At 46.7% G+C, this 27,893-nt stretch overlaps 2 protein-coding genes across 6 annotated transcripts in view; both read left to right on the forward strand.

Moving 5' to 3' along the window:
• tmc5 (transmembrane channel like 5) overlaps positions 1–2,969 on the forward strand; it is a 117,495-nt gene extending 114,526 nt beyond the window's left edge. For 2 of the 5 annotated variants that reach the window (XM_039775783.1, XM_039775782.1), the window contains exon 23: positions 2,412–2,965. In XM_039775783.1, coding sequence (XP_039631717.1) covers positions 2,412–2,515 — 104 coding nt within the window. In that variant the 3' untranslated portion in view covers positions 2,516–2,965. Of the gene's footprint in view, positions 1–2,411 lie in introns of all 5 variants that reach the window. The other 3 variants (XM_039775784.1, XM_039775787.1, XM_039775785.1) reach the window with 2 other exon arrangements.
• A 931-nt stretch (positions 2,970–3,900) lies between these two features.
• On the forward strand, positions 3,901–27,468 carry mettl26 (methyltransferase like 26). The gene is made up of 6 exons (XM_039775348.1): positions 3,901–4,280; positions 8,071–8,233; positions 8,484–8,543; positions 20,601–20,668; positions 27,055–27,133; positions 27,231–27,468. The coding sequence occupies exons 1-6, from the start codon at positions 4,087–4,089 to the stop codon at positions 27,285–27,287; spliced, it is 621 nt and encodes a 206-aa protein (XP_039631282.1). The 5' UTR covers positions 3,901–4,086; the 3' UTR covers positions 27,288–27,468.
• The last annotated feature ends 425 nt before the right edge of the window (positions 27,469–27,893 follow it).

Genomic DNA, 27,893 nt, shown 5'->3' on the forward strand with positions numbered 1-27,893 from the left:
ACGAATGTGGGCAGTTCCTCACCTGTGCACTCGGTGAGAAACGCCCACACCGTGGAACCGCCCCGTAGCATGCTATGGCCCAACGACTCCTCGCTAAGCCGCAGCGAGAGCGGTGATTATTTATTTAAAACGAATGGCCCCTGCTCAGTGAGCTGTGGACCCGCTATACCACAAACGCACCCCAAGGAGACGCGGTCGCTCCTCCGAAACTCACAGAGCTTGATTCACTCCCAGAAGAGACGTGTGTTTGTTTGAAGCGTTTGAATAACGCTCCTGTGTATCTGTGCAACTCTGTGACCCAAGCGTGACAGCGTATGTGGATTTCACTTTCACCAAATAACAAATCTTTTAATTCTGGTGGATACGCCTCTTCATTGGGAAGAAACACTACTGGTGGCAACACGAATTACACGATCTACAAGTCTCCGACTATATTTGCTCTCTTTTCGCTGTTCTGTTATTTCACCGAGTAATAATTTCCGTTTGTTTGCACTAATGTGATCTTTACTATCATTTTTTGGAGACTTTCCAAATTCCGAATTTCTGTACTTCAGTTATCTCTAACTTGCTCTGCACGTGTATCACGCCAACATTTTTGAATTCTTTACAACGTTCTACTTTGTCATCTACTTTTTGTCTTTTGTTTCCGGCCCCGGGTCTGGTAAAATCTCTTGGCACAAACTGTCGTATCTCGGGATGTGAAAGTGTCTCTCTGAAAAGTCACGTCTCATCCCAGGCTAAAAAGTCACATCTTGTCCCAGGATTTTTTTATATAATAGAGAGTGTGGTGTATGGCCAGCCATTGTCTTCTCGGGGGTTCTCTGCCCACAGAAATTTTTGATACAGGTCCTCTGCAAATGACGCTAGAGTATCCTGCCGACTATGCCACTGTGACAGATAGGGGGCGCTATCGCTCCCTTGAACCCCTGTCCACGACTCCAGACACCAGGTAAAAGTCCAATAATCGACTTTATTAAATCTCCACAGTGCACAAAGCACCCTCTCCTCCACTATACTCATACAATAAAAATAATAAACACAATAATCCAATCCTCCAACTCCCAGACGCATTGCCACCCTTCCACCCAGCTCAGCTTGCCGTCTGGCAGCTCTCATAGTCCTTTTATAGTCCCTGACCCGGAAGTGTTCCCAATCCCCAGTCCATGTGATCTTGTATCACTTCCGGGTCAGGTAAAAAGTCCTTTTCTTCACTCCGGAGCACGTCATTCTCCTTGTCCATGTGACTTGGACGTACTTCCGGGGCATAGGGTAAATAACCGTTGTTTCCCCCAGCAGCGTCCCCTAGCGGCCCCCATGGCCTGCAGCAGGGCTGCATATATAAAACTACAATGTCCATGATGCCCTGCTGGTCTTCAGGGGACCTCCATACTGCATGGAGGACTCCATCTGGCGGTTTGGGGGTATTGGCCGGGATAAACGGCCTGCCATACACCACAAGAGATACATTCAAGCTGAACACATTGCCATCTGCCACTTTGCTGTATCCCTTTGGATTCTTAAAGGTCTTTATATATTAGACTAGCTGTCCCCTGCGGCTCCGTCCACGTAGTTCTGAAACGGGACAAACTATAAAAATTAATGCAAAAATAGAAAAAATAATAATTGGCATTGAGAAGAATTTCTGTTGATAGCTTTCATATCTGAGGGCCTCTTGATATACAATATTTTTGGTTTTGCTATCGGGGTGAGAATGTAGCTCTTGTGATCTCTTTGCTAAAAATGTAAAACGTTGGCATTGTATCTGATCGTTTTCAGCTCTGACGGGAGAGCGTCCTGCACGTGGCTGTGATATCTCTGGCAATCTTCAGCTACCCACTAAAACACACGGAGCTCTGATCTCTCTCTCAAAAATGTCAAACGTTACTCCTTCACAATCTCTGGATGACCGTGTCTGCTGAACAAGCTGGTATCACTAGCTAAGCGGAGGCAAGGTGCGCTCCAACACGTGGCGAGAGGTACACCGACTCAAACAGAGGCTGGCATGTGAGTGAGATGGCCCCGCCCAGCTCCCCTTGGCCCGCAGCCTCTCTCTCGGATTCGTGCAAATAAATCAGTACCGCAAGCAAACTCTGATTATTAGCGCGATGAGCGAAGTTGCAAAAATCAACTGGAATGTTCAAGCAAATTCTAGAGAAAAACTCGATCTAAATCCATGAAGTAGTTCTCTCGAGAAAAGCCGACAGACAGACAGACAGACGTTGGATTTTATATATAGAGAGATGTGAATGTTCGAGTGTGTGTGTGTGTGTGATGTCACGGCATCCACAGTGCAAATCCTAACTTGTGGACCCCCTTGAATTCTAGCAGGCACCTTCAACATTATTCAGATGCTGGCATGGGGACGCGGCAGAAAAGCCCATCAGTTATCAACTTGTTTTTCTTCTCTGCAGATGACTCCTCCATAGACGGCGGCACACTCCCTGTCTCTGATGCACTGGCACAAGCTCTGTGGGCACGGCGCCAGGCCGAGGATGAGGAGGAAGGACACTACTGAGAAGGGAGCCTCGCTGTAGTCCAAGAATCGTGAAGGTGGATGGACCTGACCGATTGCTTCAGGAAGGATGTCCTTACTGCACCTCCCACGTCCTCTCAGGACGGACCTTCTCAGCGATCAGCACGTACTTTATGCGACCATCTTTGAATGACTCCGAGTTCACCACTATGAGTTTTCCCACGTGGCTTGAAAAGAACATTTCAGTTTGAATGTCATGCACTACTTCTTAATGGCCCTCCATAATGTGTATTTAAATATATTTAAAAAGAACAAAAATGTCATGAAAACAGATTTAGACACTGTTTAAAATTATGTTTTATATAATGTAAAATCTTCATTTTTGAATTTAACAATAAATTTTAATGTAATTCAATAAGAGCAGGAGCTGATGCATTGGCTTCATTCACCACAAACAGGAAAATGCTTTTTTTAAATCTCTAGCAGTGAACTTTTATTACAAAATAAAAAAGACAAGTTTAACTATTTGACTCTCAGGGACACTTTATGGGAACTGGCCACGTTCACCCAAGAAACACCCAGTCAGAGTCTCTCACCTTTTACTGTGGGTAGAGAACATCATGAAACTCATACAGATGGGATGAAACCATGCAAACGTCTCTCAAAAGATGTCCAAGTGTGGAGTTAAATATAAATCCAAACACAGGACTCAGTATTATCACTGCCTGATGTCCCCAATCATCATGTCCTATGTTGGTCTTAAACAAAAAGTGAGCCATGTGTGTCTGGACTAACACCCTGAAACCATTTCAGTCACAATGAGGTTCCTGCTCATAAACCCTGGAAATTCAGCAAAGGAGACTCCAAGAATAAAACAAACACGACCTGCCCTCCAGGGTATTGAAAACAGCTGTTCATGTGAATGAAGCCTACAGCATCCCAAATCCATCCATCCATTTCCAAACCTGCTTTATCCAGAGTGCAGGGTCTCTTAGGCGGGAGCTGAAGCCTATCCAAGCAAGCCAAAAATGAAACCCAAAAGGGCTCTTATCATTTGAACAGGATTATCTCCTGCTAGATTTAATGGAGCAGCTGATGTTGTCAGTCATTAACATGACAGCCATAAACCTCATTCATGTGACCCAAATGGGTGCAGGAAAGTTGTGTATAACATTGGACAACAGAATAGGCTTACAAGATTTTTTTTTTACTTTTAGTCCCTTATTTAGGATTTTATTATAATTTTAACAGTTATTCTATATGTTTTGCCTAGTTTTAAATCATTCTTCCTAACCCAGCTATTGGACACATACATATACACTTGTCTCTGTATTAAGGGAGATCGTTAATTCTGATACTTTTGAAAAAAAAACAATTGTCAATAAAGTTAGTTTGAAACCATATGAAACACTACAAAACCCAGAATGCATCGGGACGGGCGAGGTATAAAGCTTCCGCGCTGCGAAGCCTCATCACGCAGCACAATTGAATCGACAGACGCCTCCAGGACTCTGAAGGAAAGTGTTCGCTGCTCTCCTCTTTCCAGTATCCTCCTTTTGACCTTTTTTGTTTTTTTCAACCTGGGTGGGCTCTCCTCTTACAAGCACTGAGAGATGCTATGCGCGGCGGCAGCAGAGAGGAATAAGCAGCCGATCGCAGACGTACTACTGCAGTGCGTGGATCCTCGGCTGCCACTGCAGGCTCTGGAAATAGCTTCGGGCTCCGGACAGCATGTCGTGCACCTTGCCCAGCAGATGCCCAGCGTCACCTGGCAACCATCCGATAACGAGGCGCGTTCTCTCGTAAGGTGAGCACGGGGCAGAAAAGGGGTGGGGCGAGGGGAATGGGAGGGAAACATGAAGGAGCAGAACGCGCGCTGAGTGGTTACGAGCGACCGACCGACCGACAGACAGACAGACAGACAGACAACAGTGCCGGGGAAGAGACGCGCATTTACAACGTGTAAGTGGGACAAATTGTTGAAAGAAATTATAGACGGAGTAAGAAAGTAAAAGTACAGATGTAGACGGTCTGGTTTGATCGACACATTTTTAGATGGCTGCAGTTTGTCCAGCATGAGACTCGCACGTGTTTGTTTTAAAGCAGCACCTCCCAGTTTACGGCATTTTCTTAATATGAATACCATTTTGCTGTGAATGACATCCCAGCTAGGGTTAATCAGTGTGGAACTTTTCCTCAGGTTTATTCCCAATTTTTATTCCCTGATCTACGGGGAACTGTAGGTGTAGCAGAAACCTTGACAACCTTAAAGAGGAATGTGGACGGACGGATGGATGGGGAAAGCTTAGCTATTAGCTAAACAAATGACCTCGATGGACTGAATGGCCTCCTTTCACTTGTCAGATTTCTTATGTTTCTAGAGAGGGTCCAGGCTATACGGGTCCCAGTCCCCTCAGGTGGACAGTGACTTCACAGAGATGCCATCAGCCTGAGGTGATCTGCACAAAGAATGGAGCCCAGTTTCTGTATTTTCTGTAATTTCCCCCCACACTGGTGACTGGACGCATATAAGGGCATCGATTGGTTCCACGTGACGAGTGAAGGTGTTCCTCAGCAGAATACTTCCAGACAAAATAGACGGATAGAAACTTTATTAATCCTTATGGAAATTGCAGGGTTATGCAAAAAAGTGGCACATACTTACGAGGTGCAGTGAACCTGTGGAAACAATGCGTGCCAATCTGTGCACTATAGACTGCTGTCACCTTCCGCAGCCACGCACTTAGTCTGACGATGTAAACGCACCCGCAGCTCTGTTTCTGGAATAGCCTCGAGCTCCTTTGTGACGTTATACGCTGGATGTCAGAAACGCCTAAAAAATCTTTGTCTTTCTTTTTGGGAAGAGTCAGAAATCACAAAGGGGCAAAATCGGGCAAATAGGGTGGATGATCCAATTTGATAATTCATGTCTTAGCCAGGAAGTCACCAACACTGAGTGTCATCATGGCTTTGGGGCATTGTGATGATGGATGGTCCACTTCTGGTGTCCTCATTCAGATCTTCTTGTCCCTTCCTTTAGCCATTTCTGCCACTCAAAGCATCAAAGCCATACACCACTTTTAACAGGGCCGCCAATGTTTCTGTAGCCCTTTGTAGCATTAAATTGACACACTTCTTATAACAAGAATCGTTATCTCTCTATTATAAAAAAAAAAGTCCTGGAGAGAAACAGTAGGGCGATGAGACGTGATCTTCACAGATTATGGAAGACACTTAAAAAGACCCGCGAGACTAAGGAGATTGGCCAACATTGATTAAACTTGAGACTTTGTGCCAAGAGATTGAGCGAGGATCGTCTCGCTATGACGTAGAAAATCAACAACAACAACAACATTTATTTCTATAGCACATTTTCATACACACAGTAGCTCAAAGTGCTTTACATATTAAAGAATAGAAAAATGAAAGACACAATAAGAACACAAAATAAATCAACATTAACATCGAATAAGAGTAAGGTTCAATGGCCAGGGGGGACAGAAAAAACTAAAAAACTCCAGACGGCTGGAGAAAAACTAAAATCTGTAGGGATTCCAGACCATGAGACCCCCTGACCAATCCCCTCTGGGCATTCTACCTCACATAAATGAAACAGTCCTCTTTGGATTTAGGATTCTCACGGAAGGGCTTGATGATGATGGTGGTCACGTAGACTTCTGCCTTTTAATCCGTCCATTGTTGGTGCATCATGAAGCTTTGAGTAGGTGGTGGTGGCGCAGAAAGAAAAGAGAGTAGGGGTCAGTACGGATTTTAGAGCCACCATGAATAGTTATTTTGAGGAAATTGAACATACAGAGTATCAGGATTAAGTTAAATAAAGTTAAATTGAAGTTCTAAAAAGGCCATGTTAAAGTAATGTGTTCTCAGCAGTGTTTTAAAGTGCTCTACTGTATCAGCCTGGCGAATTCCTATTGGCAGGCTATTCCAGATTTTAGGTGCATAGCAGCAGAAGGCCGCCCGCCTCACCACTTCTTTTAAGTTTTGTTCTTGGAATTCTAAGGAGACACTCATTTGAGGATCTGAGGTTACGATTTGGAATATAATGTGTCAGACATTCCGACATATAAGATGGAGCGAGATTATTTAAGGCTTTATAAACCAAAAGCAGAATTTTAAAGTCAATTCTGAATGACACAGGTAACCAGTGTAGTGACATCAAAACTGGAGAAATGTGTTCGGATTTTCTTTTCCCAGTTAGAATTCTAGCAGCTGCATTCTGCACTCGTTGCAAACGATTGATGTCTTTAAAGGACATGAGATTCTTGCAAGACACGTCCTACTTACAAATAAATAAGAGCACGGGCAGCAACACATTCAGTCGTGTCTTGGCTTTGAGCACACGCAGATCCAGGGCTCTCAGCGCATATAAAGCATATAAGGACAATACGTTATAAATGAAATGTAGACGACTAAGCGAAGAAGAAAGTAGCACGGAGAAAAGAGGCTCAAAACCACTGGAGAGACAAAAAAGAAAAAGAATAATCAAAGTGCAAATTTAGAAAATAAGGAAAGTAATTATCAGCCTGGAAGAAGTGGGATTGGGGAAAAAAAAGGAGGTCAAATCCGGACGTTGGCGCTAAACACATGCAGAGCAGGTCAGGGATTATGAAAGCAGTGGAATTCGAAAGGCTCAAAAAAAAAAATAGTTGGCGCGATACAAATGTGGCGAAAATGAAAGAATATGAAAGCAGAAAAATTAGTAAGTATAAAAAAAAAGAAAGTTAAGATCGCAAACAAACGGAAATTATTACTTGAAAAGGGAAAATAATCACCACGGACCAGGTGTCATTGAAACAAAAGCAGGATAAAGCGAGGTCACAAATAAAAGACAAAGAGTGGAAAACAAAGTAAAACGTCATAAAAAGGTTAAAAAAACGAGGGGCCAAACACATGCAGAGCAGGTTAGAGAAAATGAAAACTGGAATTGAAAAAACTCAAAAAAAAAAAAACGTAGGCACGAAACACACGCGGAGCGAGATACAGAATAGGAAAGCAGCAAAAAACGACAGGGTCAAAAAAAAGAAAGTAAAGATGGCATTAGTGCAAAGAAAGAGAAATTATTACTCAGAGAAATAAAGAAAAGGCGAATAGAGATTGAATACAGGGAGTCAGAGTTGGGTGACAGAGACGGACAGCAGTAGTCTGGGAGAAGTGGAGGAAAACAGAAGGAGCAAAGAGAGACAGAAGGCATCATTGGGCTCTTGTGTTGTGTGGGAGCCGCTGCATCACCGAGGGATGGAGGTCTGCAAAAGTTACAAATTGGTGTGAATAAAAGCATTGGATTTGAACCCAGGGCTGCGTGTGTGGCTGTAGTTGTGTCTGGGGTTTGGGATGTTGTTACGTCCCCTACAGGCCATAAGTGGTAGAAAAAGTGGAAATTAGTTTAGTTCACCTTAAGAGGGGGAGTAAGATCATGTCAAGTAAGCGGTGCGTTTGGCTCATGATTGTGATTGTGAGTGCGTTAACTGCGCACACTCGGCAGCCAACTGTGGTCTCACCCCTAGAAAGAAGTGCCCAGCAGCTCCCAATTTCTGGGCATCCAGTAATCGTGCTTCTTTCTCCACTTTCCTTGCCAGTATTTCATCCTACATCGAAGCTACAAAGGTGACCAATGTGAAGCCACCCATCTACTTGGATGCATCGCAGAGCTGGGAGACGTGGGGTGGCCTTCAGCCAAACTCTGTGCACCTCATTGTGAACATCAACATGATTCATATTTCACCGCTAAACTGCACAGAAGTAAGGCACTTCATTTATTTGCGTTGAGTGAAGAGTACTGGGAACTGTGGCAGGCCTGGGCAGGGGGTTTGTATGTCCTTGGGGCAGAGTATTTGACTTCTTCATCATAACGAGATGCCAGTATCATCTTTTGAGCTTGTCCTTCAACCCGGATATTCTAAAATATTAATTAAGCAGCAGCTGGCAACGGGGTCTTTTTATTTTGTTTATTGTTTCTTTTAATATTTATTATCTTATATTTACTTTACAGGGTTTATTTCGAGGGGCTAGAAAACTGCTGAAACCTGGAGGCTTACTTCTCACTTATGGTGTGAGTAACAGCTCCTTTCATTATGCATTTTTTGACCAAATATATTCAAATGCATACTTACATCACCATGTTGACTTTGATTCTGTGATTCTCCACTAAATGCCATTAACAGATATACAGTGGAGCCTCGGGTCACGACCGTAATTCGCTCCAAAACTCTGGTCGCAACCCGATTTGGTTGTGACCCAAACTAATTTCCCTCATAGGATTGTATGTAAATACAATCAATCCGTTTCAGACCGTACAAACTGTATGTAAATATATATTTTTTAAAGATTTTTAAGCACAAAAATAGTTAATTATACCATAGAATGCACAGTGTAATAGTAAACTAAATGTAAAAACATTGAATAACGCTGAGAAAACCTCGAACAGAGAAAACTAACATTGCAGGAGTTCACGCTACAGCCTTACGAACTGCTCGCTGTAAACACTTTTTTTTTAAATGAGTTTTAAGCACAGGGAATAAAATGAACATTTGAAAAATCCTTAATTTATACAAAAACTAACCATAAACAACCAAGAAAACTAACCGTTTATGAGTCGAGTTGTGGCGTGAAGGAAGTGAGGAGGAACTGAGTGGAGAGGAGATTACAGTTTTGAGTCTGTGACGATGCGGGTTCGCTGCTTGCTCCCATCTCGCTTCCGGGAGCCCTTAAACCCGTCACCGTCGGCAATGTTAGCGATGGGCACGACAGTGAGGCACTACAATGGAGCAATCGGATGGTGCAAAAAGTGGCAAGTGCTTTTATTCAAATCAACAAAACAACAAATCCAAATTAAATAAAGTGCAATGCTTTCAGAATCCTTCAATAAATAAATGATCCCATAAAAACAGAAGTGAAGTGGAGGTTAAAATCCAATAGAAAAAAGTCTTCATTAAAACACAGCGAGATAAAACAATGCTGGAAGCAGTCTCTGTAAAAACAAGCCCAGTGCCTTCTGTAACTGCCTCCTGCTCTCTCTCTCTCTGTCTCTCTCTCTCTCTCTCTCTGTCTCTCTCTCTCCACTCTCTCTCTCTCTCTCTGTCTCTCTGTCTCTCTCTCTCTGTTTCTCTCTCTCTCTCTCTCTCTCTGTCTGTCTGTCTCTCTCTCTGTCTCTCTCTGTCTGTCTGTCTCTCTCTCTCCCTCCCTCTCTCTATCTCTCTCTCTCTGTCTGTCTCTCTCTCTGTCTCTCTCTCTCTCTGTCTCTCTCTCTCTCTCTCTGAACGTTTTGGTCGTAACCCAATTTGTACGTGTTCAGAGACGTTCGTGACCCGAGGTTCCACTGTATTCTCATTTTTATGGTGGCACTGTGTTTAGTCCTGGCACCTCACAGTTTCAGGTGTCTGCTTTCTAATCCCAGGTTTTCACATTCTCTCCGTTTCTGCTGGGTTTTTCTCCGGGTGCTGTAGTTTACCTCGTGTACACAGCGCTGATTCACTTCTCTACATTAACTGTAGGTGAGTGAGGATGCCCTGTGGCAGGCTGGTGACCCATCTAGGGCTGGCTCCTGCCTTACTTGCAGTGCTGCCAGGACAGGCGCCGATCTTGTGTGAACTTAAAATTTGATAAAGTCTGTTTGAAAAGAGAGGAATGGATGTATTAGAAAACATTTTGTTGTCCTGAGTCTTAAGTTTATCGGAATATTAAATGTTTCATAATGTTTATACTTATTTATTGTAGTTCCCAAATAACCCTGCATGGTATTCAGAGATGTGGCATGAGTGTGTTACTTGCACTTTAAATTAAAATTATGAAAACAATCACACACTTTACAGTCTGTCTGTTGTGACAGGAGGGGACAGGGGACGGAGGTACCGTCCAAAATGGAGACCATTGCTGTTAGAAGAAGGAACTATAAAGTAGATGGATTAGAGGAGACAGCCATCCATGATACTATAGTCCCACGTTTCACTAGGTGGCAGATCTCCTGGGCCAGTGCACTCATACATACACCCGCTGGGTGTGTTGAGAGTTGTAGTCCCATTGGACAGTCCTGCTGGGCTCCATGGGTACCACCAGGGGGAGCTGTAGTTGAGAGCTAGCCTTAGTTTGAGGTCGCTTCTGCCTGCCCTGCAAGTACCACCGTCATGCACTTCTGTTGTCGGGAGGTTTTATTAATGCAGGTCCCTGCCAAGCAGATGGCCAAAGAATCCTTCTGACTACACCAGTTGTGACCACTAATAGCACACCAGACACAACTACTGCAGTACAGTCCCAGATTGAAATAAAATGATTTCTATGTTAGAGAAGTACCTTCAACAGGCTCCTTCACACTTCACTCCTTCCTTTTTTTCTCCACATCTCCCAGCGAGTGTTGTCCTCCACCTCCTCACTCCGACTCCCTGACTGAAGTGAAGCGGCCCTTTTCAAACCAAACCCGGGAGCACCAATGGTGGCACAGCACTGCACGATGGGAGTACTTCTTGGGTCCAATGTGACTGCAATTCCCAGCACTCCCTGCGGATGTATGCATGGGTTAACTGGCGCAGGAGCCCTGCCACCTAGTGCATCAGGGGACCATAGCATCATGGATGGCTCACTTCTCTAATCCATCCAGTTTATACTTGTTTTGTCGTGGTAGAGTAACATATTGCTCTCCTTTCCTCTTTTGTATTATTAATATGTAGCCTTTGTCAGAACGCCTCAAATCCCACGGACTTACCACTGTTTATAAGGTACCATACGCCGCAAAATCAGGCCGGTTTTTTAATGATTTTTAAGCACTGGGAGAAAATTAACATTTGAAAAATCGGTAATGTAATAAATCAGCAAAAAAAGCAACATTGTAACAATGCACGGAACGAAGCAACACACAATCGTCCGGGACTGAAAACTGGCGGACCACCATCACGCCAGACGGAGGGATGAAGGTGAACGGCGCGGAGTGTGGAACGGGAGGAGAGAAGAAGGACGTCCATTCGGCTCCGTCCGTCATGCTAGTCTGCTGATTTCTCGTTCTGTATGCACTGCCCGCTCATGTGCCCACCTCCAACTCGTCACTTGAGTCGTTGGCTGCTTTTCTATATCTAATCCACCAAGACACCCGACCACGGTGGTACCGAGGTGTGTACAAAGGGTTGGGACGCAACCAGTGGGAGCGTATGAGTCGCACTTAGTGGGAATTCCACGGTTTGCAGCCCGAATGGGGTTCATCGGCTTACCCACGCCTCTCTGCGCCGGGTAGACACACGCTCAATGTCGTGCATAATTATTTATTGAATGCTAAACACTTCTGGAAAGACACGGATGTCTAAAAAGGGAGGGTTTGAGGATACAACAGAAAGTAAATGAAAAGACAGAACTCTGGTTTTTAAAGACTGCCTACTTCATTGTGTTTTAACCTCAGTTGTAAAGGAATGTTTTAAGGAGCCCATGGGAGACCCATCGGTTTTGGCTGCTTTTCTATATCTAATCCACCAAGATACCCGACCACGGTAGTAGCGAGGTGTGCACAAAGGGTAGGGACGTAATGAGTGGGAGCGTATGAGTCGTACTTAGTGGGAATTCCACGGCTTGCAGCCCAAATGGGGTTCATCGGCTTACCCACGCCTCTCTGCGCCGGGTAGACACACGCTCAATGTCATGCCTAATTATTTATTGAATGCTAAACACTTCTGGAAAGACATGGATGTCTAAAACAGGTTGGTGTGAGAATACAACAGTAAGCGAATGAAAAGATGGAACTCTGGAGAGAGCAAAATACAAGACAATAGTGAACCCGTGGCATAAGAAACGCCGCGTGGCTCAGACGTGCATGTGGACTCTCACCACAGACGAAAGGGACTGACTGGGTGGTCGGTGAGTTTTTGCGTCTGGGCACATGGGCATGCAGTGTGAATGCCTAGAGAGCAAGGGTAGACGCCGGCCGGTGAAAAAGGAGTGTTGGTGGGCAGGGAAACGTCTCCGTGTTCCTGCAGGAGCATCTAAGAAGACGCATGTGTGTCGCGGATGCGAATAGCTGTATGTAGTGTAAAACAGTTTGCTGTGGTGCACGCGGTCGTGCGTCGTAACTGAAAAGTCGGTTTTTAAAGACTGCTTACTTCATTGTGCTTTAACCTCAGTTGTAAAGGATTGTTTTAAGGAGCCCACGGGATACCCCTCGCAAACCGTTTCACACGCTGCATATGGCGATTCACCTCCGCGAGAAACACGCCTCAATGAACAGTCAGCGTAGCTCGGAGGTGCACGACATGCACATGACATTAACGTGACCTGCACTGCATGTGGCCTCCACAACAGACGAATATAAATGACGCCATTTTTCTGTGTTGTCACGTCCGAGTTAGTGGGCGTGGCCCTGTGAGTTGTCGTCGTATCCAATGGTCTTGGAGTTGGTGGGCGTGGCTCCTTCCTGTGTGCGCCATAGGTGTCTCACTTGTCGGCGGCTTAGTGAATCCACGCCCCTTCCGGCGTGCTTTCCATGGATGTCTTGCCTTAGTGAATTATATATATAGATTACAGTATAGAACGTCTCCCCACCTTCCCTTCTACATCTATAACCTCAAGCAATTGGGTGTAGTAAGCAGGAGTGAAGTTACAATTTAAACAATGTATTATTGGTAATATTCATAAATAATAACAATATACAAAGTACTTTTGAATATTGGCAACCATACAACCTGATAAATGGTGATGTGTAGTTTCAGGCGGCACACAGACTTGTTAGTTACTTAAAATGTCTCGAGTTCATTTGTGGTCAGCTTTCTTCACAACAGGCCGCATGCCTGTCTCAATATGGCTGCCGAGCTGTGCTCGTCATTGTGCTGTTCTTGTCAGTTCCTGCATCACTTTGGTAAGATAGAGACAGTGAAGGAGTGAGCACATTTATGGATGTTCTGTCCAACCCCTACAGCCAATAGGATGGCCATCCATCCATCTATTTTCCAACCCGCTATATTCTAACCACAGGGTCACGGGCATCCGCTGGAGCCAGTCTCAGCCAGCACAGGGCACAAGGCAGGAACCAAACCCCGGGCAGGGTGCCAGCCCACCGCAGGGCACACACACACACCAAGCACACACTAGGGACAATTTAGGATCGCCAGTGCACCTAACCTGCATGTCTTTGGAAACCCACGCAGACATGGAGAGAACATGCAAACTCCATGCAGAGAGGACCCAGGAAGCAAACCCAGGACTCCTAACTTTGAGGCAGCAACGCTACCCACTGTGCCACCATGCCGCCCCAATAGGATGTCACGGTACTTAACGGCTTCTGATACAAGCCAGTTCCAAACAGCCATACTTCAGTCCAATGGGGGGACAGAACACCTTCACACCTGCCACCCCCATATGTTAAGGTAAAGCTTGGCAGTTAGGCAGCCTGGCTTTCCTGTGGGGGTTGAGAGACTTCAGAGAGACATTAGCCAAACTTGTTTAAGGCACTCTGTCGTAAAATTCAAAGAGACCCATTCCTAAAAGGCCGGGGTTAATATGAATGCTTCTCACTGATGTAACACCAATATCACATTGCCTTGCCCAAGTTACAAATAAAGACATACTAAATATTTCTCAGCTTGTATTCAGAATCTCACATCACAACAATACTGTTTATGGAATATCGTCCATCCCGACTAGAAGCTCAGTCCGATGCTCCCTCGAGTTATTAAGAAATGCTATAGTGAGTGAGTTAGGAGCGGGCGCTGATACAGCACGTCGCCGCACCCACTACATGATGAACCAACTCAGGATCCCAGATTAGGACCCGAGTGCAGCCGTGTGACAGGTGACACCTCAGCACCACACCAGTTCAGATGGAGTGGAACCAGTGTGAGGTTTTTTATGGTGGCTGGAGTGCCAACCCTCAGGTTTTTCCCTGCAGATTGGAAGGCCGACATGCAGGGCTGGATGCCGATTAACGTCAAAGCCAGGATGGAGCAACTGCAGGTTAAGGGCCTTGCTCAGGGGCCCAACAGAGTAGAGTTGCTTTTGGCGTTTATGGGATTTGAACCGGCAACCTTCTGATTGCCAGCACATAATGTAAAACAAAAAGTGAAGCGTTCTTAGTTATATATTATTTCTGTCTGCATGAATGTACAGTATTATGCAGTTTTGATGCCTTTTTTGTCTTGTTCAAATTGTGGAACGAGCCCCGGACACAGACAGGCGGACAACGCTTTGTCACCCAGCACACACGTATTTATTTACAATATTTACACAAGTCAAGTGCTCAACCCAGCGCCTCCAGCACCGATCCCCCAAAGTCCAGGCCTCACTCTCCAGTGCCTTCCTTCAGGCCGCCTCCACTCCTCTCTCTCCAGACTCCCGTCCCCGAATGAAGGGAGGCGGCCCCTTTTATACAATCCCGGATGGGCTCCAGGTGCTTCCCGACACTCCTCCGCGGACACGCCCCCGTGTGGCGGAAGTGCCGGCTGCGCACCCGGAAGCCCCTCCGCGTGTCCCCAGTCTTCTTCCCCCCAGCACTTCCTGGTGTGGCGTAAGTGCTGAGGTCCAGGGCTCTTCAGGCACCGGGGCGCCCCCTGGTGGTGACCACGGACCCCTACAGGGTTGAGCTTCCAAGCTTTGCACCCGTGACCCCCAACACAACCAGGGTGGTCGATCCCTCGTGGTCTGGAGGAGGCGCAAGCCTTCCTCCGGTCCTCCTGGGTATCCCGGCTGGGTACCACCGCCAGCCGTCCGCCATAATTGTAAGAATTGATGGGGCATAACACTATGAGGTCATAGAGATTTGTCCAAAGGCTCAGCCCTTTCCGCCTCGTACTTCAGCGATCTTAGAGTTTGTTTGTTAAAGCTGTTCATTCGTACCGAGGTTATGGGTACACTGAAAAAAGTCTAACGTTGATGTTGTTCATTCAACGTACATTTTCACATTCGAGCAACTTAAGATTCGTCATTTAGTGATGCAGCTTGAAATATTTGGTTTCAAATCTCAGAAAATTGTTTGTACCAAATGAAGTTATGGTGGAGGGAATAAACGTAAAAATCCGATTTCATTTGACTTCATATTTTAGGTTGTTCATGTGCTGTGTTTGGGGGCCGTTTGTATTTTCTTTCGGTCGAACTTTCGGCTTTCCAACTGCCAAAAAAGAAGAACAACTTAAAAAATTGATTTACTTCAGTAAACAAAACAAGTAAACTGCAGCCAATCACTCGAAATGATTTGCCCCAACTTAGAAATTGTGGGATCAATAAGCTAAAAAGAATGATATTGGTTCAGACTGAAAATATTAAGTGTGAATCATCACATTTTTTTTTTCAGTGTAGAAATGAATAGGAGGAACATTTCAGAAAGTGATTTGTTTTTACAGCAACACCTTACAACACAATTCGATATTTTAGGAAAGGTCTCGTTTCATTTTCTAAAGTAGACGTCAAGTGAGGATGACCACGAAGTACAGAGAGGTCTGAATCCTGACGCAGGTACTTCAGTTGCCTCTCACATCCCACTGACATATTAGGTCAATTAGTGCCCGTAAAAATGCCCATGACTCAGTGAGTGTGTCTTTCAGAAGGTGGGCGGTTATTCTACTTGGCGGTGACTCGCAGCAGAATAAACGGGTGCAGAGAATGAATTGAAGGCCTTCAAATAAGCTTGAGCAGCAGTAAGGTGGTGCAAGCACTCCACTCCCAGTCTTCAGAAGCCATGTCTGCTCGGTCAAGGCCAGGAATCCTCCTTAAGCTCAGGCTAATAAGAAGCTGCTTTTGAAGGCCATTGTAGTCCAGATGTTGTGGCTTTGGCCACCAGCAGTTACCACAGTGCAAATCGGTGAGCCGAGATGGCCTCTGGTGTGAGTCCATGACAATAGAAAGGGCCACACTGCGACAGTTTGCTGCTGATATTTACTGTCTGTTATCCCATCGCCTTTTTCAAGGCCACAAACGCACAGAAACTCTCCGAACAGGTGGGTGAGAACAAGACATTTGAACTGTACAGGGAAACGTTCACTTCTGGAAACAGAGGCCCAGAAAGGCAGCCCATCCTCAGAGGAGTTTCGCATGTAACCGGCCAGCGGGGCCAGCGGGGCCTGTTGGAGTCTCTGGTTGACTCTTAACGCTTTCAGGGCGGATGTCGAAATGGAGAGGTAGAGGACTGCGACAAAACTCGTCCTTGCGCTTATGCTTGACTCTCCTTGCCAGAAGTAAACTTTAGGATTTTTGTCGATTTAACCTCCATTCCCTGCGTGAGTATCGAAGATCCTCTAAAATGGCGTGGATATCTGGTGAGAGGCTCAATACTCCACGGGCGTTTTACGTATTATCGCTGAGTCGGACTCTGACTTCTTGTCAGACTTGGAATTTGATGCAAGTGATCAGAAGATGGACATCAAAAACCAAAGTGAGGTGGCAGCATCAGCTGCGTTCACCTGGGAGGACCAGCGCTTATGATGACAAGAGGTACGACCCATACTGTGTCACACTGTGACTGCCACTGCTGCCCAGCGGGTGCCCGAGGACAGCCAGGCAAAGGGCATTCCTGCTGGCTATCGAGGTGCCCCTGCACAGCCATTGCCGCCAGAGTTGCCAGACATGCGCCAACAGCAGCCACAGCGAGTAGCAACGGACGTGTTCAGCCTTCAAAGAGTTAAGCTTCAGAGAAACGGTCCATAACTTGATGACTGCCACCAAGATGGGATCCAAATTGTTAATCGCTGTGATAGACAGACAAGTGGCAGCAGGCTGTGATGGCTGCTCTGTTTTGTCGTCATATTCAAATATCATTTAGAAGAATGAGTCCAATAAATATTACGGTTGTCCTACGTTCCTGCTTCCTGCTATGACTAGAACGTGCTGGCAAGTTCCTGATTATACCCGACGTTCGCCTCTGTCTCATCTCGATGTGTAACTTTTAAAATGGCTGTGTTGTACAGTTTTAAAAAGGTTTTGAATATGGTGTCGGGATTACAAAATCCGCTTGTGCTCTTTCAAAGTAAATACTTTGATGTGACGGTGCAGGTCTGCTTCCTGCGCCGTCTTCTATAATGGCAGCCTTTTGAACCCGACACCATCAGTACCGTAACCGAGCTGAGCGCAGCAGCAGATGAGGACCAAACACACCAAGCAAGGGGATGGTGAAAAGTGCAACAGAAATAAGTGTTCATAAAGTTCATGAATTATCCATAAAAACGTCCGAGTGTTAGTGGAGGTTAAAATGATCAAATAAATCCATAAAAACAAAGTTAACATCCAGGCAGGAATCTTCTTTAAAATCCTCAATCCTTCAAATAGCGACGCTCCTCCGGCCTACCCTACTCGGACCTCTCAGCACGGAGAGACGTCCACCGACAGGCGCAGACGTCCTTCATTTTCTCAGCCCGTGTCCCTGCCGCCTGAGCCACGGGCAGCCACCGGACTCTGCCCCTGCGCCCACCGCTGCCTTAAGTGCGCCATCCTCCCACTGCTGCCAATCACAGGCTCCACCCAGCGAGAGGATACTCCTAAGCACCACGATCACTCCTGCTCCCTGGTGATCCCCGTGCCCCATCCTGGGCGCTGGCCACACGGGGCACCATTCCTGCCCGCCTGCTTCTTTCTCTCGAAGCACCGGCTCACTCCTGCTCTTGCTTTTCTCTCCGATCCTCTTTCGTTTCTCTTCTCTTGTCTCAATCGCGCACCGCGGGAAGCCGATGAAGCAATTAAGAAAGGCCGCACCTTCACCTGCATCGTGAGGGAGCGTCCGTTACGGCACTGCGGCCATGTGGCGCGATTACCCGAGGGTGATCCGGCTCGTAAGATCCTTATTGTTGGGGACCCGAATGGCTGGACCAGGCCAAGGGGTCGCCCACATAACACCTGGCAACGGCAGATAGAGGGTCATTTGTGGAGGGTGGGACTGGCCTGCCTGGGGGGTTGCCAACCGGGATCCCGAGTTGTTCCGTCGTGTGGTGGGTGTGGCGATGCGCTGTGCCAGTGCAGGCTCCCCAACTTGACTTGTCTTGCACCTTCGCGTGCAGGTGCGTCTCACCCCAGTTACTTCACCAGCTCCCCGCAGCCGGACTGTGGATTATTTTATGAAAACAGACCAGCCACTTTTTATTTTGAGCTGCGAACCCGCTATGCCACAGTGCATGCATAAGGTACGTAAAGTAAATGAATGTGTCAGTAAATATCCATCCATTTTCTAACCTGCTGAATCCGAACACAGGGGCACGGGGGTCTGCTGGAGCCAATCCTGGGCAGGATGCCAACCCACCGCAGGACACACACAAACACACCCGGGCCAATTTAGAATCGCCAATCCACCTAACCTGCATGTCTTTGGACTGTGGGAGGAAACCACAGAGGGGGACCGGAGGGTGTGTTCCAACTACAGAGGGCTCACACTCCTCAGCCTCCCTGGAAAATTCTATTCGGGGGTTCTGGAGAGGAGGGTCCGTCGGATAGTCGAACCTCGGATTCAGCAGGAACAGTGTGGTTTTTGTCCTGGTCGCAGAACAGCGGACCAGCTCTTCACCCTTAGCAGAGTCCTAGAGGGTGCATGGGAGTTTGCCCGACCGGTCTACATGTGTTTTGTGGACTTGGAAAAGGCGTTCGGCCGTGTCCCTCGGGGAATCCTGTGGGGGTGCTCCGGGAGTATGGGGTACCGACCCCTGATAAGAGCTGTTCGGTCTCTGTACAACCGGTGTCAGAGCTTGGTCCGCATTGCCAGCAGTAAGTCGAGCCCGTTTCCAGTGAGAGTTGGACTCCGCCAGGGCTGCCCTTTGTCACCGATTCTGTTCAGAACTTTTATGGACAGAATTTCTAGGTGCAGCCAGGGTGTTGAGGGGGTCCGGTTTGGTGGACTCAGGATTGGGTCACTGCTTTTTGCAGATGATGTTGTTCTGTTTGCTTCATCAGGCCGTGATCTTCAGCTCTCTCTGGATCGGTTCGCAGCGGAGTGTGAAGCGGCTGGGATGAGAATCAGCACCTCCAAATCCGAGACATGGTCCTCAGCCGGAAAAGGGTGGAGTGCCCTCTCAGGGTTAGGGGAGAGATCCTGCCCCAAGTGGAGGAGTTCAAGTATCTCGGGGTCTTGTTCACGAGTGAGGGAAGAATGGAGCGTGAGATCGACAGGCGGATCGGTGCGGCGTCCTCAGTGATGTGAGCTCTGCATTGGTCTGTCGTGGTGAAAAAGGTGCTGAGCCGTAAGGCAAAGCTCTCAATTTACCAGTCGATCTACGCTCCTACCCTCACCTATGGTCATGAGCTGTGGGTAGTGACCGAAAGAACGAGATCGCGAATACAAGCGGCTCAAATGAGTTTCCTCCACAGGGTGTCTGGGCTTTCCCTTAAAGATAGGGTGAGAAGCTCAGTCATCCGGGAGGGGCTCAGAGTAGAGCATCGAGAGGAGTCAGATGAGGTGGCTCGGACATCTGATCAGGATGCCTCCTGGTCACCTCCCTGGTGAGGTGTTCTGGGCACTTCTAACTGGGAGGAGGCCCCGGGGAAGACCCAGGACACGCTGGAGGGACTATGTCTCCTGGCTGGCCTGGGAACGCCTTGGGAATCTCCCGGAAGAGCTGGAAGAAGTGGCCGGGGAGAGGGAAGTCTGGGCCTCTCTGCTTAAGCTGCTGCCCCCGCGACCCGACCTCGGATAAGCGGAAGAGGATGGATGGATGGATGGATGGGAGGAAACTGGAGCGCCTGGAGGAAACCCACGCAGACACGGGGAGAACATGCAGACTCCACGCAGGGAGGACATGGGAAGCAAACCCGGGTCTCCTACCTGCGAGGCGGCAGCGCTACCCACTGCGCCACCGTGCTGCCCGTAAGTAAATATTTACTGTCTAAATCACATTGACAATCCCACTGACCGTGTATCACTGCACGCTGCGACTGCCATGCTGCATACGGATGGCACAGAAGGCTTCAGACTTGAAGATCAGCAGAGCCGTCTGTACAGTAAAGCTCAAGGTTTGTACTGCTTAATGTTAGAAAGGGACGCACGTTATATAAATATTAATCTTCATCCTACCGCTGCAACTGCTTACTTCTTAGCTACCAGGGAACATCTTAGTGATTCAGTCAAAATCAAACCAAATAAACGAACATGGCGTCTCTCGGTAGTGCCTGTAATGCTGCAAACCCTCGCGTGAAGATCACTGTGTGCGCTAACGTGAGCTTTTTTCTCTTTCAGCCATATTCCATTAACGGGATAATCGCACCGCAAAGCAATGTGGACTTTGATTACAGCCTGCGACAAAGGTACGCTGCTCTCCTTTCCTCCATTTTGCTGTCTGAAGGACAACTGCATGCCAGGAGCTTGAATTGCTAGTCTGGACTTTAGTGTGGGATTTCTCTTAAAATAAAAAAAAGAGCCACAAAAAACAAATTTGGTTTACTTTGTACATAGCAGGGCGCAGTGACCCGTTAGAACATCTCCTAAAAAGACAAAAGGAACATCTTGGCAGCAACAGGCTGTACAACTCAACATGTCAGGATCTTTAATTCCCATTCATTGTGTGTCCCTGAGTAAAACCAGTTTGGGTTCTTCAGGGTCCCCCAGTCCTGCTTGCAGTCTTCTTACGAGACACTTGCTTCCCCGTAGTTACAATGATCTCCGGCTTGTTTTCTGTTAAACGTTCTTGCTGAAAAATGAAAATAACACACTTTTCTAGTTTCCTTGTAATTTGAACTACTGGTGACATCAGCTGTTATTGTCTCATTTGGTTTACACGTAAAAAATGAAGCTCGTCAGGTGTCACCTCACTGCTGGCGCCTGGTAGTCCTGGTGTAGGTGTGAGAGCGGAATGAGGGCCTTTTTAACGCGCTTGTGACTTTCTTGTGACGTGCACTTGTCACACAGCCTCTTGTCCGATCGTAACACACACACATCTTCAGCACAACTTGTATTTACTGGGGGAAATAAAATCCAGGGCGGCACGGTGGCGCAGTGGGTAGCGCTGCTGCCTCGCAGTTAGGAGACCCGTCTGGGTTCGCTTCCCGGGTCCTCCCTGCCTGCGTGGTGTCTGCACGTTCTCTCCGTGCCTGCGTGGGTTTCCTCCCACAGTCCAAAGACATGCAGGTGAGGTGACTTGGTGATCCTAAATTGTCCCTAATGTGTGTGCCCTGCGGTGGGCTGGCACCCTGCCCGGGGTCTGTTTCCTGCCTTGCACCCTGTGTTGGCTGCAGCAGACCCCCGTGACCCTGAAGTTAGGATATAGCGGGTTGGATAATGGATGGATGGAAATAAAATCCAGAATTTTTAATTCAATGTGTCCGTGCTTTCCAGACATTTCATGTCTCATTTTGTAGTATTTTTTTCAAGCTCCAGCATTCTCCATTGTTCACCTCTAACCATTATTCTGTATTCTGTAATTAAAATGTTACATTTGCTAACCGTACATTTGCACATAGACTGTCCACCCAGTTCTGAATTTCCTCTGTCCATACATCTGTTTTCAGAGCCCACTTATCCAGTTAAGAGGTGCAAAAAAACAACAGTTGGTGCCAATCTTGGCCAATTCTGGACGGGGCACACACACAATTTCACCTCACATTGGGCCAATCTGTAGTCCTCTAAGCATCTTGGGGATGTGAAACAAAACGGGACACAAAGACAAGAAGTTAGAATCTGAACCCAGACCTGAGAGTCCTCGTCCAGTTTCATTAACGTATTTTCAAATTGTCTGCTTTCAGAGTTAGGAAGAATGTTACTCGCGGGGTAACTGATATGTTGTATGATGTGATATGTCAGTCTGTACATGTTGACACAGAGTAGTCCAAGGCTTTGCTGCTTACAGTCCAATAATTATCAGTCACTCTTACTTTATCTTCTACTTCCAGCATATCTGTGAAAAAAGGGTCCATTTCTGACCCCCAGTGACCAATTAGTAAACTGCACAGCTTCGAGAAATGGATGACTGGATGTTTGTTTTGTCATTTTGGTTATTTCACACACGTGATTTCGTATGCAAGGATAAGTCTGGAAACGCTAATAAGAAGAAGTCACAGGGTGTCGAACACATGCCAGACGCCGCAAACAATTACTTTGACCGCTGCGACTTTTATAAATGAAAAGAGTGAACAACTCCAGTTACTATTATCATTCGTTTGGAATAAAATCAACCCAAGCCCTGTAGGAGACCCCCAGAGTAGCTCTAATTGGTACCCCTGAGCCGACTTTGAATCTGATCAAGTCTGCCAGTCTGTATTTAAATCTTTGTACTCCACCGCCATCTAGCGGCAGAATGTGTTTACTACGTTGTTTTCATAGATGGATAGAAATGAAAGACGCTATATAACAGATAGATACTTTATTAATCCCAAAGGGAAATTCACATTGATGGATTCATTGATGGAGTTAAAGGATACGTTTGGTAGATTTGAAGTTTTTTGGATTTTTCTTTTTGATTTCCTATACTTTAGTAATCCCTGTCTTTTTGTATGACTTTTGAATGTCAGCCTTTGTGCAGCACCCCTGGAGCAATTTTCAGGTTAAGGGCCTTGTTAGGCATTACTTTTTGAATCATAAAGTGTTGTTATTGAAGGCTTTTGCTTCATTTGGACTAGTGCTGTCTTTCCACACTTACACGTCCTGTAGGCAAACACTTTAAGGTGTAATGGTGGGCTCTCCTCACTGTTCGTGTTGGAGTGAGATGGCTACCCGCATTAATGTTTTTGTTGACAAGTGAATTTTTCCCTTTGATATTCTAGTTTGAAAGTAAGAGCCACTTTATAATAACGTTTAGGATCTCTGAACCCCTCTGTTAAGACCTAAAGCAGCAGGCAGAATAACCAAAAGATGAAGAGAGCCATCCTTGTCATATGCTACTTATCATACCAACTGTCCTTCCATCCTCCATTACCCAACCCGCTATGTCCTAACTACAGGGTCACAGGGGTCTGCTGGAGCCAACCCAGCCAACACAGGGCACAAGGCAGGAACAAACCCCGGGCAGGGTGCCAGCCCACCGCAGTCATACCAACTACTTAACTTCTAAGAATTTGATGAACCCTTTCAGTCTGGTGTCAGGGCGCCACACAGCTGTGAAACTGCTCTGCTACGGGTAACCAATGATTTGCTTATGGCATCAGACTCTGGACAGACCAGCATATTAATTCTGTTAGACGTCAGTGCAGCATTTGACACTCAGGTCAGACATGACATTCTACTGTCCAGAATGGAGAACATGCTGGGTATCTCTGGCACTGCCCTCCAGTGGTTCAAGTCCTATCTGACTGATAGGCAAGAGCAGGTCCAGCTCAGCGCCAGTCACACGAGGAGCTCCTCAGGGCTCTGTCCTCGGTCCTCTTCTCTTCTGTATTTATATGCTTCTCCTTGGCCATATTATCCGTAGCTTTGGACTGGGTTATCATTTTTATGCAGACGATACTCAACTCTGTGTCAATGTTAAAAGTGCAACTTCATCAGAGCTTTCTCAGCTCACAACCTGCCTCAGTGAAATTAAAACCTGGATGGAGCAGAACTCTTTAAAAATGAAACTGCAACAAAACTGAACTCCTGTAAATTGGAACTAAAGTGCAACTTACTAAAATGAGCTCCTTCGCAGTCCATCTTGGCGGTGATCTCATCAGACCTGCCTCTACTGCAAAGAATCTTGGTGTCATTTGTGATTCCTCCCTTTCTTATTCCACCCACATAAACCACATAACATATTCCGTGTTCGCTCCTTCCTCTCCTTTTCTAATGCTGAGAAACTTGTCCCTGCTTTTATCACATCCTGCATCAATTATTGTAATTCCCTACTGGCAGGTGCCCCTTCTAATCTTATATCACAGCTCCAGCTTATTCAAAACTCGGCTGCAAGAGACTCGAACCAGCAGCAGCGAGCACATCACACCCATCCTGCCCCGTCTTCACTGCTCCCCATGTCTTACAGAATCAAATATAAAATCCTACTAATAACCTACAAAGCCTTAGATGACCGCACGCCAAACTACATCAGTGACCTTCTCCATCACTATGTGCCCGTCCACCCACTAAGGTCCTCTGACTCTGGCCATCTTGTTGTGCCCCCCACTAATCTACAGGGTGGTCCAGATCTAATTACGCAGATCCAGATCGTCTGGATGACTTTGATTTATTCAGGGACGATTCCAGTTCGGCGCAAAGACAATTCTTCATGTCGTCAGTTAGCACACTTCTCGATGGTCTGGGATTTTTCAGGTGATTTTCTACATAATAAACTTAATAAGTTATAGTGTAATGAAAATTGCATAATTAGACCTGGACCACCCTATACTCTCCATGGGTGACAGCAGGGCCTTCAGCTGTATGGCGAGTGCCCGGACTCTGGAATGACCTACCGAAATGAATCCGGTCAGCTGACTCCATGAATTCTTTTAAAACTCATCTGTTCAGGAAGGCTTTTAACTCTACTTGACTTTATTACCTTCTCTCAGTTTACCTGCATGTCAAGATGCTCATGTCACCTCTCTGTGTGTGTGTGTGCTGACCATCAATTATGTTGTCTGTTAGGATTTTCTCTGAATGTGCTATCTTACTCTTCTTTATTTATTCATCTGGTTTAGTACAATACTGTATACTGTATACCCTGCCGTCCATCCATCCATTTTCTAACCCGCTAGATCCTAACTACAGGGCCACAGGGGTCTGCTGGAGCCAATCCCAGCCAACACAGGGCGCAAGGCAGGGCGCCAGCCCACCACAGGGCACACACACCCACTAGAATGGCCAATGCACCTCACCTGCATGTCTTTGGACTGTCGGAGGAAACCCACGCAGACACGGGGAGAACATGCCAACTCCACGCAGGGAGGGAGGACCCGGGAAGCGAACCCAGACGGGTCTCCTAACATCGCTACCACTGCGCCACCGTGCTGCCCGTATACCCTGCCGTTCTTTCTTAAACTCTGTGAAGTGCCTTGAGCATGGGAAAGGCGCTATATAAATAAAATGGATTATTATTATTATTATTATTCATATTTTGCAGCCTTATGTTTTTTCTGCGGTGGACCTTGTGACTCACATTACTTCTTCATTGTCAACATGTGTTTCAATTTCTATATTTTTCAGCTTGCTGGCTGATTACTTTCCCCTTCACAGTCAAAGGCGCTCACTTGGCCTCCTGCAGTCGCTCACTGACGTCCAGTTAGGACGAGAGACTCTTAAGTGAATCAAATGAATATTTTGGAAAATTTGCAATTCAATTTTCAATTTTTTCAAGTTTCAGAAGGATTGTTGCACTCATTACACCAGCGCTGCTCAGCCTTTAATATTTGCGACCCGAGTTTTCATGACAGTTTTAATTGCGCCCCCCTGAGGTTTTTTTGAAAGGAGCCCACTAAGACCAATTTGTTCTTTTTTTAATTAATGATATGTCATAGATGTTGTGGAGCCGACCCGGACACAGACAGGCGGACATGTTGCTTTTCAACCACCACACGTTTATTTACAACAATTCTAAATGGTCACTCAGACCCAGTTTGTGCACAATACCCCAAACACTCAGTCCTGGCCACAAATGCCTCTTCTTCGGGCCGCCTACACCCTACACCCTACACCCTACACCCTACACTCTCCTCTCTCCTCTCTCCTCTCTCCTCCTCTCCTCTCTCGTGCCTCGTCCTTCTTCCACCCGACTCCAGCCTCGAATGAAGGGAGACGGCCCCTTTTATACACGCCCCGGATGAGCTCCAGCTGCTTCTGACACACCCCCGTTGGCCACGCCCCAGTGTGGCGGAAGTGCCGGCTGCTCTCCCGGCAGCTCCCCGGGTGTCCTCTTTAATTCTTCCCCCCAGCACTCCCTGGTGGGGCGCCTCCTGGCGGTGACCACGGGCCCCTACAGGGTGGAGCTTCCATGCCCTCAACCCGTGGCCCCCAGAGCAACCAGGAAGGCGGCCCCCACGTGATCCAGGGTGGGCGCAGACCCACATCCGGTCCCTCACGGCGTCCCGGCCGGGTCATTGCCCCTGGCATCCCTGACAGTGTATATTTTATTATACGTACTTAACTTTTATCGACATTTATCGAACTCTAGATTTATGTTTCGAGTATCAGAATGTAGTTTCAGTTCATTTGGTTTGGTTTCAGTAGATGGATTTTTCATATTGTTTTCACATCTTTGTGCCCCCCTTGGGCGGCCCGCCCCACAGTTTGAGAACCACTGCGTTATACTGTCCTAACTTATTGATAATAATTCTATTAAAAAGAGGAGATCGTTCGAGCTTGTCCGCCCAGCTGATACCTAAAGTGTTACTGCGCAGTACGTATGACTTTGGGCCGGCTGTAAATAAGTCTCAGAAGGTCACTAACACACTGCGGCCTGAGTGTACATGCTGTGTGTATCTCGGACATCTTGAGTCAGTGCAGTCAAACAAATGCATTTGCTGTGCCAAGATGGTGCCTTTAGCTGCACCGCCTGCCAGCTGCTGAGTGTAAATTCAGCATCGGTGACGAGGCAGCATCTGGATTTGCTAGGGTCTGAGGTTATCAGTTTTAACCGTGTGGTCTTCACCTTCGTCAGAGTCCTCACATCTCCCTTTTAGTCTGCACACTCCACTCTTGCCCAGGCCACTAGATTTCAGCTTCAGTGCCATCAAACTGTCCTTTTCTTGCCTCTCACTTTGTAATAAACTCCGCACCGTGCATTCACTCTTTTCTACAGGAACCCAGAATGGGGTCTGAGGGACACCTCCTTATTACAGGCACTGGCAGAGCAGAATGAGATGTTTTTGGAACGGGTGGTAAGTTTTTCATTTTGGAATTTGAACAAAATCTTCACTTTTGCTCACCTTGGTGAAATGTTTTCATTAATACCGACCCCAATTGATTGTTTCATAGGTCGACATGCCAGCCAATAACAAATGTCTCCTCTTCCGGAAAGAAAACATGCTATAGGTGCCCTCGCATTGTCAATGTGGGCATCAGGGGCGAACTCTTGTAAAGATGCTGCACTCTGGGATCGGCTTGGTCATCTCCAGCTACACAATGCCAAGGAGAGACGTCTCTGGGTCAAGTGTAAGCATTTTCTGATTGCAGATCCGAGCCTTACCATTAAAGTACAACAAGTTACATTTAATGTTGTCACTGCCTCACTGCCCACCGGCTGATTCCACTCGTCCTCTGGTCAGGCCTGGCAGTGGCGTACTGGTACGGTCACCAGCCAGGCCAAGATAGGCAGATCAGTGTTTAACTGAAAGTCTTGTTTAAGATCTTATTGGGCCTCTTCCATTAAGAATAATATTAATGTTAATAATAATAAGTTCACCAGTGACCCTCTAATTGACGTCCGCTCCCTTATTATTGCAGTGCCAACCCTGGGGGATCTTTCCAGTAACCGCAGGCTGAGCCTGAATGTTCGGTTTGTAGCCTAACATGGCCGCTGTATAGAAGATCTTGCCAGTCATCTGCTACCAGGTTGCCCTTGTAATTTTGGGGGGTTCTGAACTGTTGTGAAGGTTTTGCCACCGTACGCACACTTTAACTCTTTCAGGGCTGATGTCG

The sequence above is a fragment of the Polypterus senegalus genome, chromosome 13, assembly GCF_016835505.1.
Source record: "Polypterus senegalus isolate Bchr_013 chromosome 13, ASM1683550v1, whole genome shotgun sequence".
NCBI lineage: Eukaryota > Metazoa > Chordata > Cladistia > Polypteriformes > Polypteridae > Polypterus > Polypterus senegalus.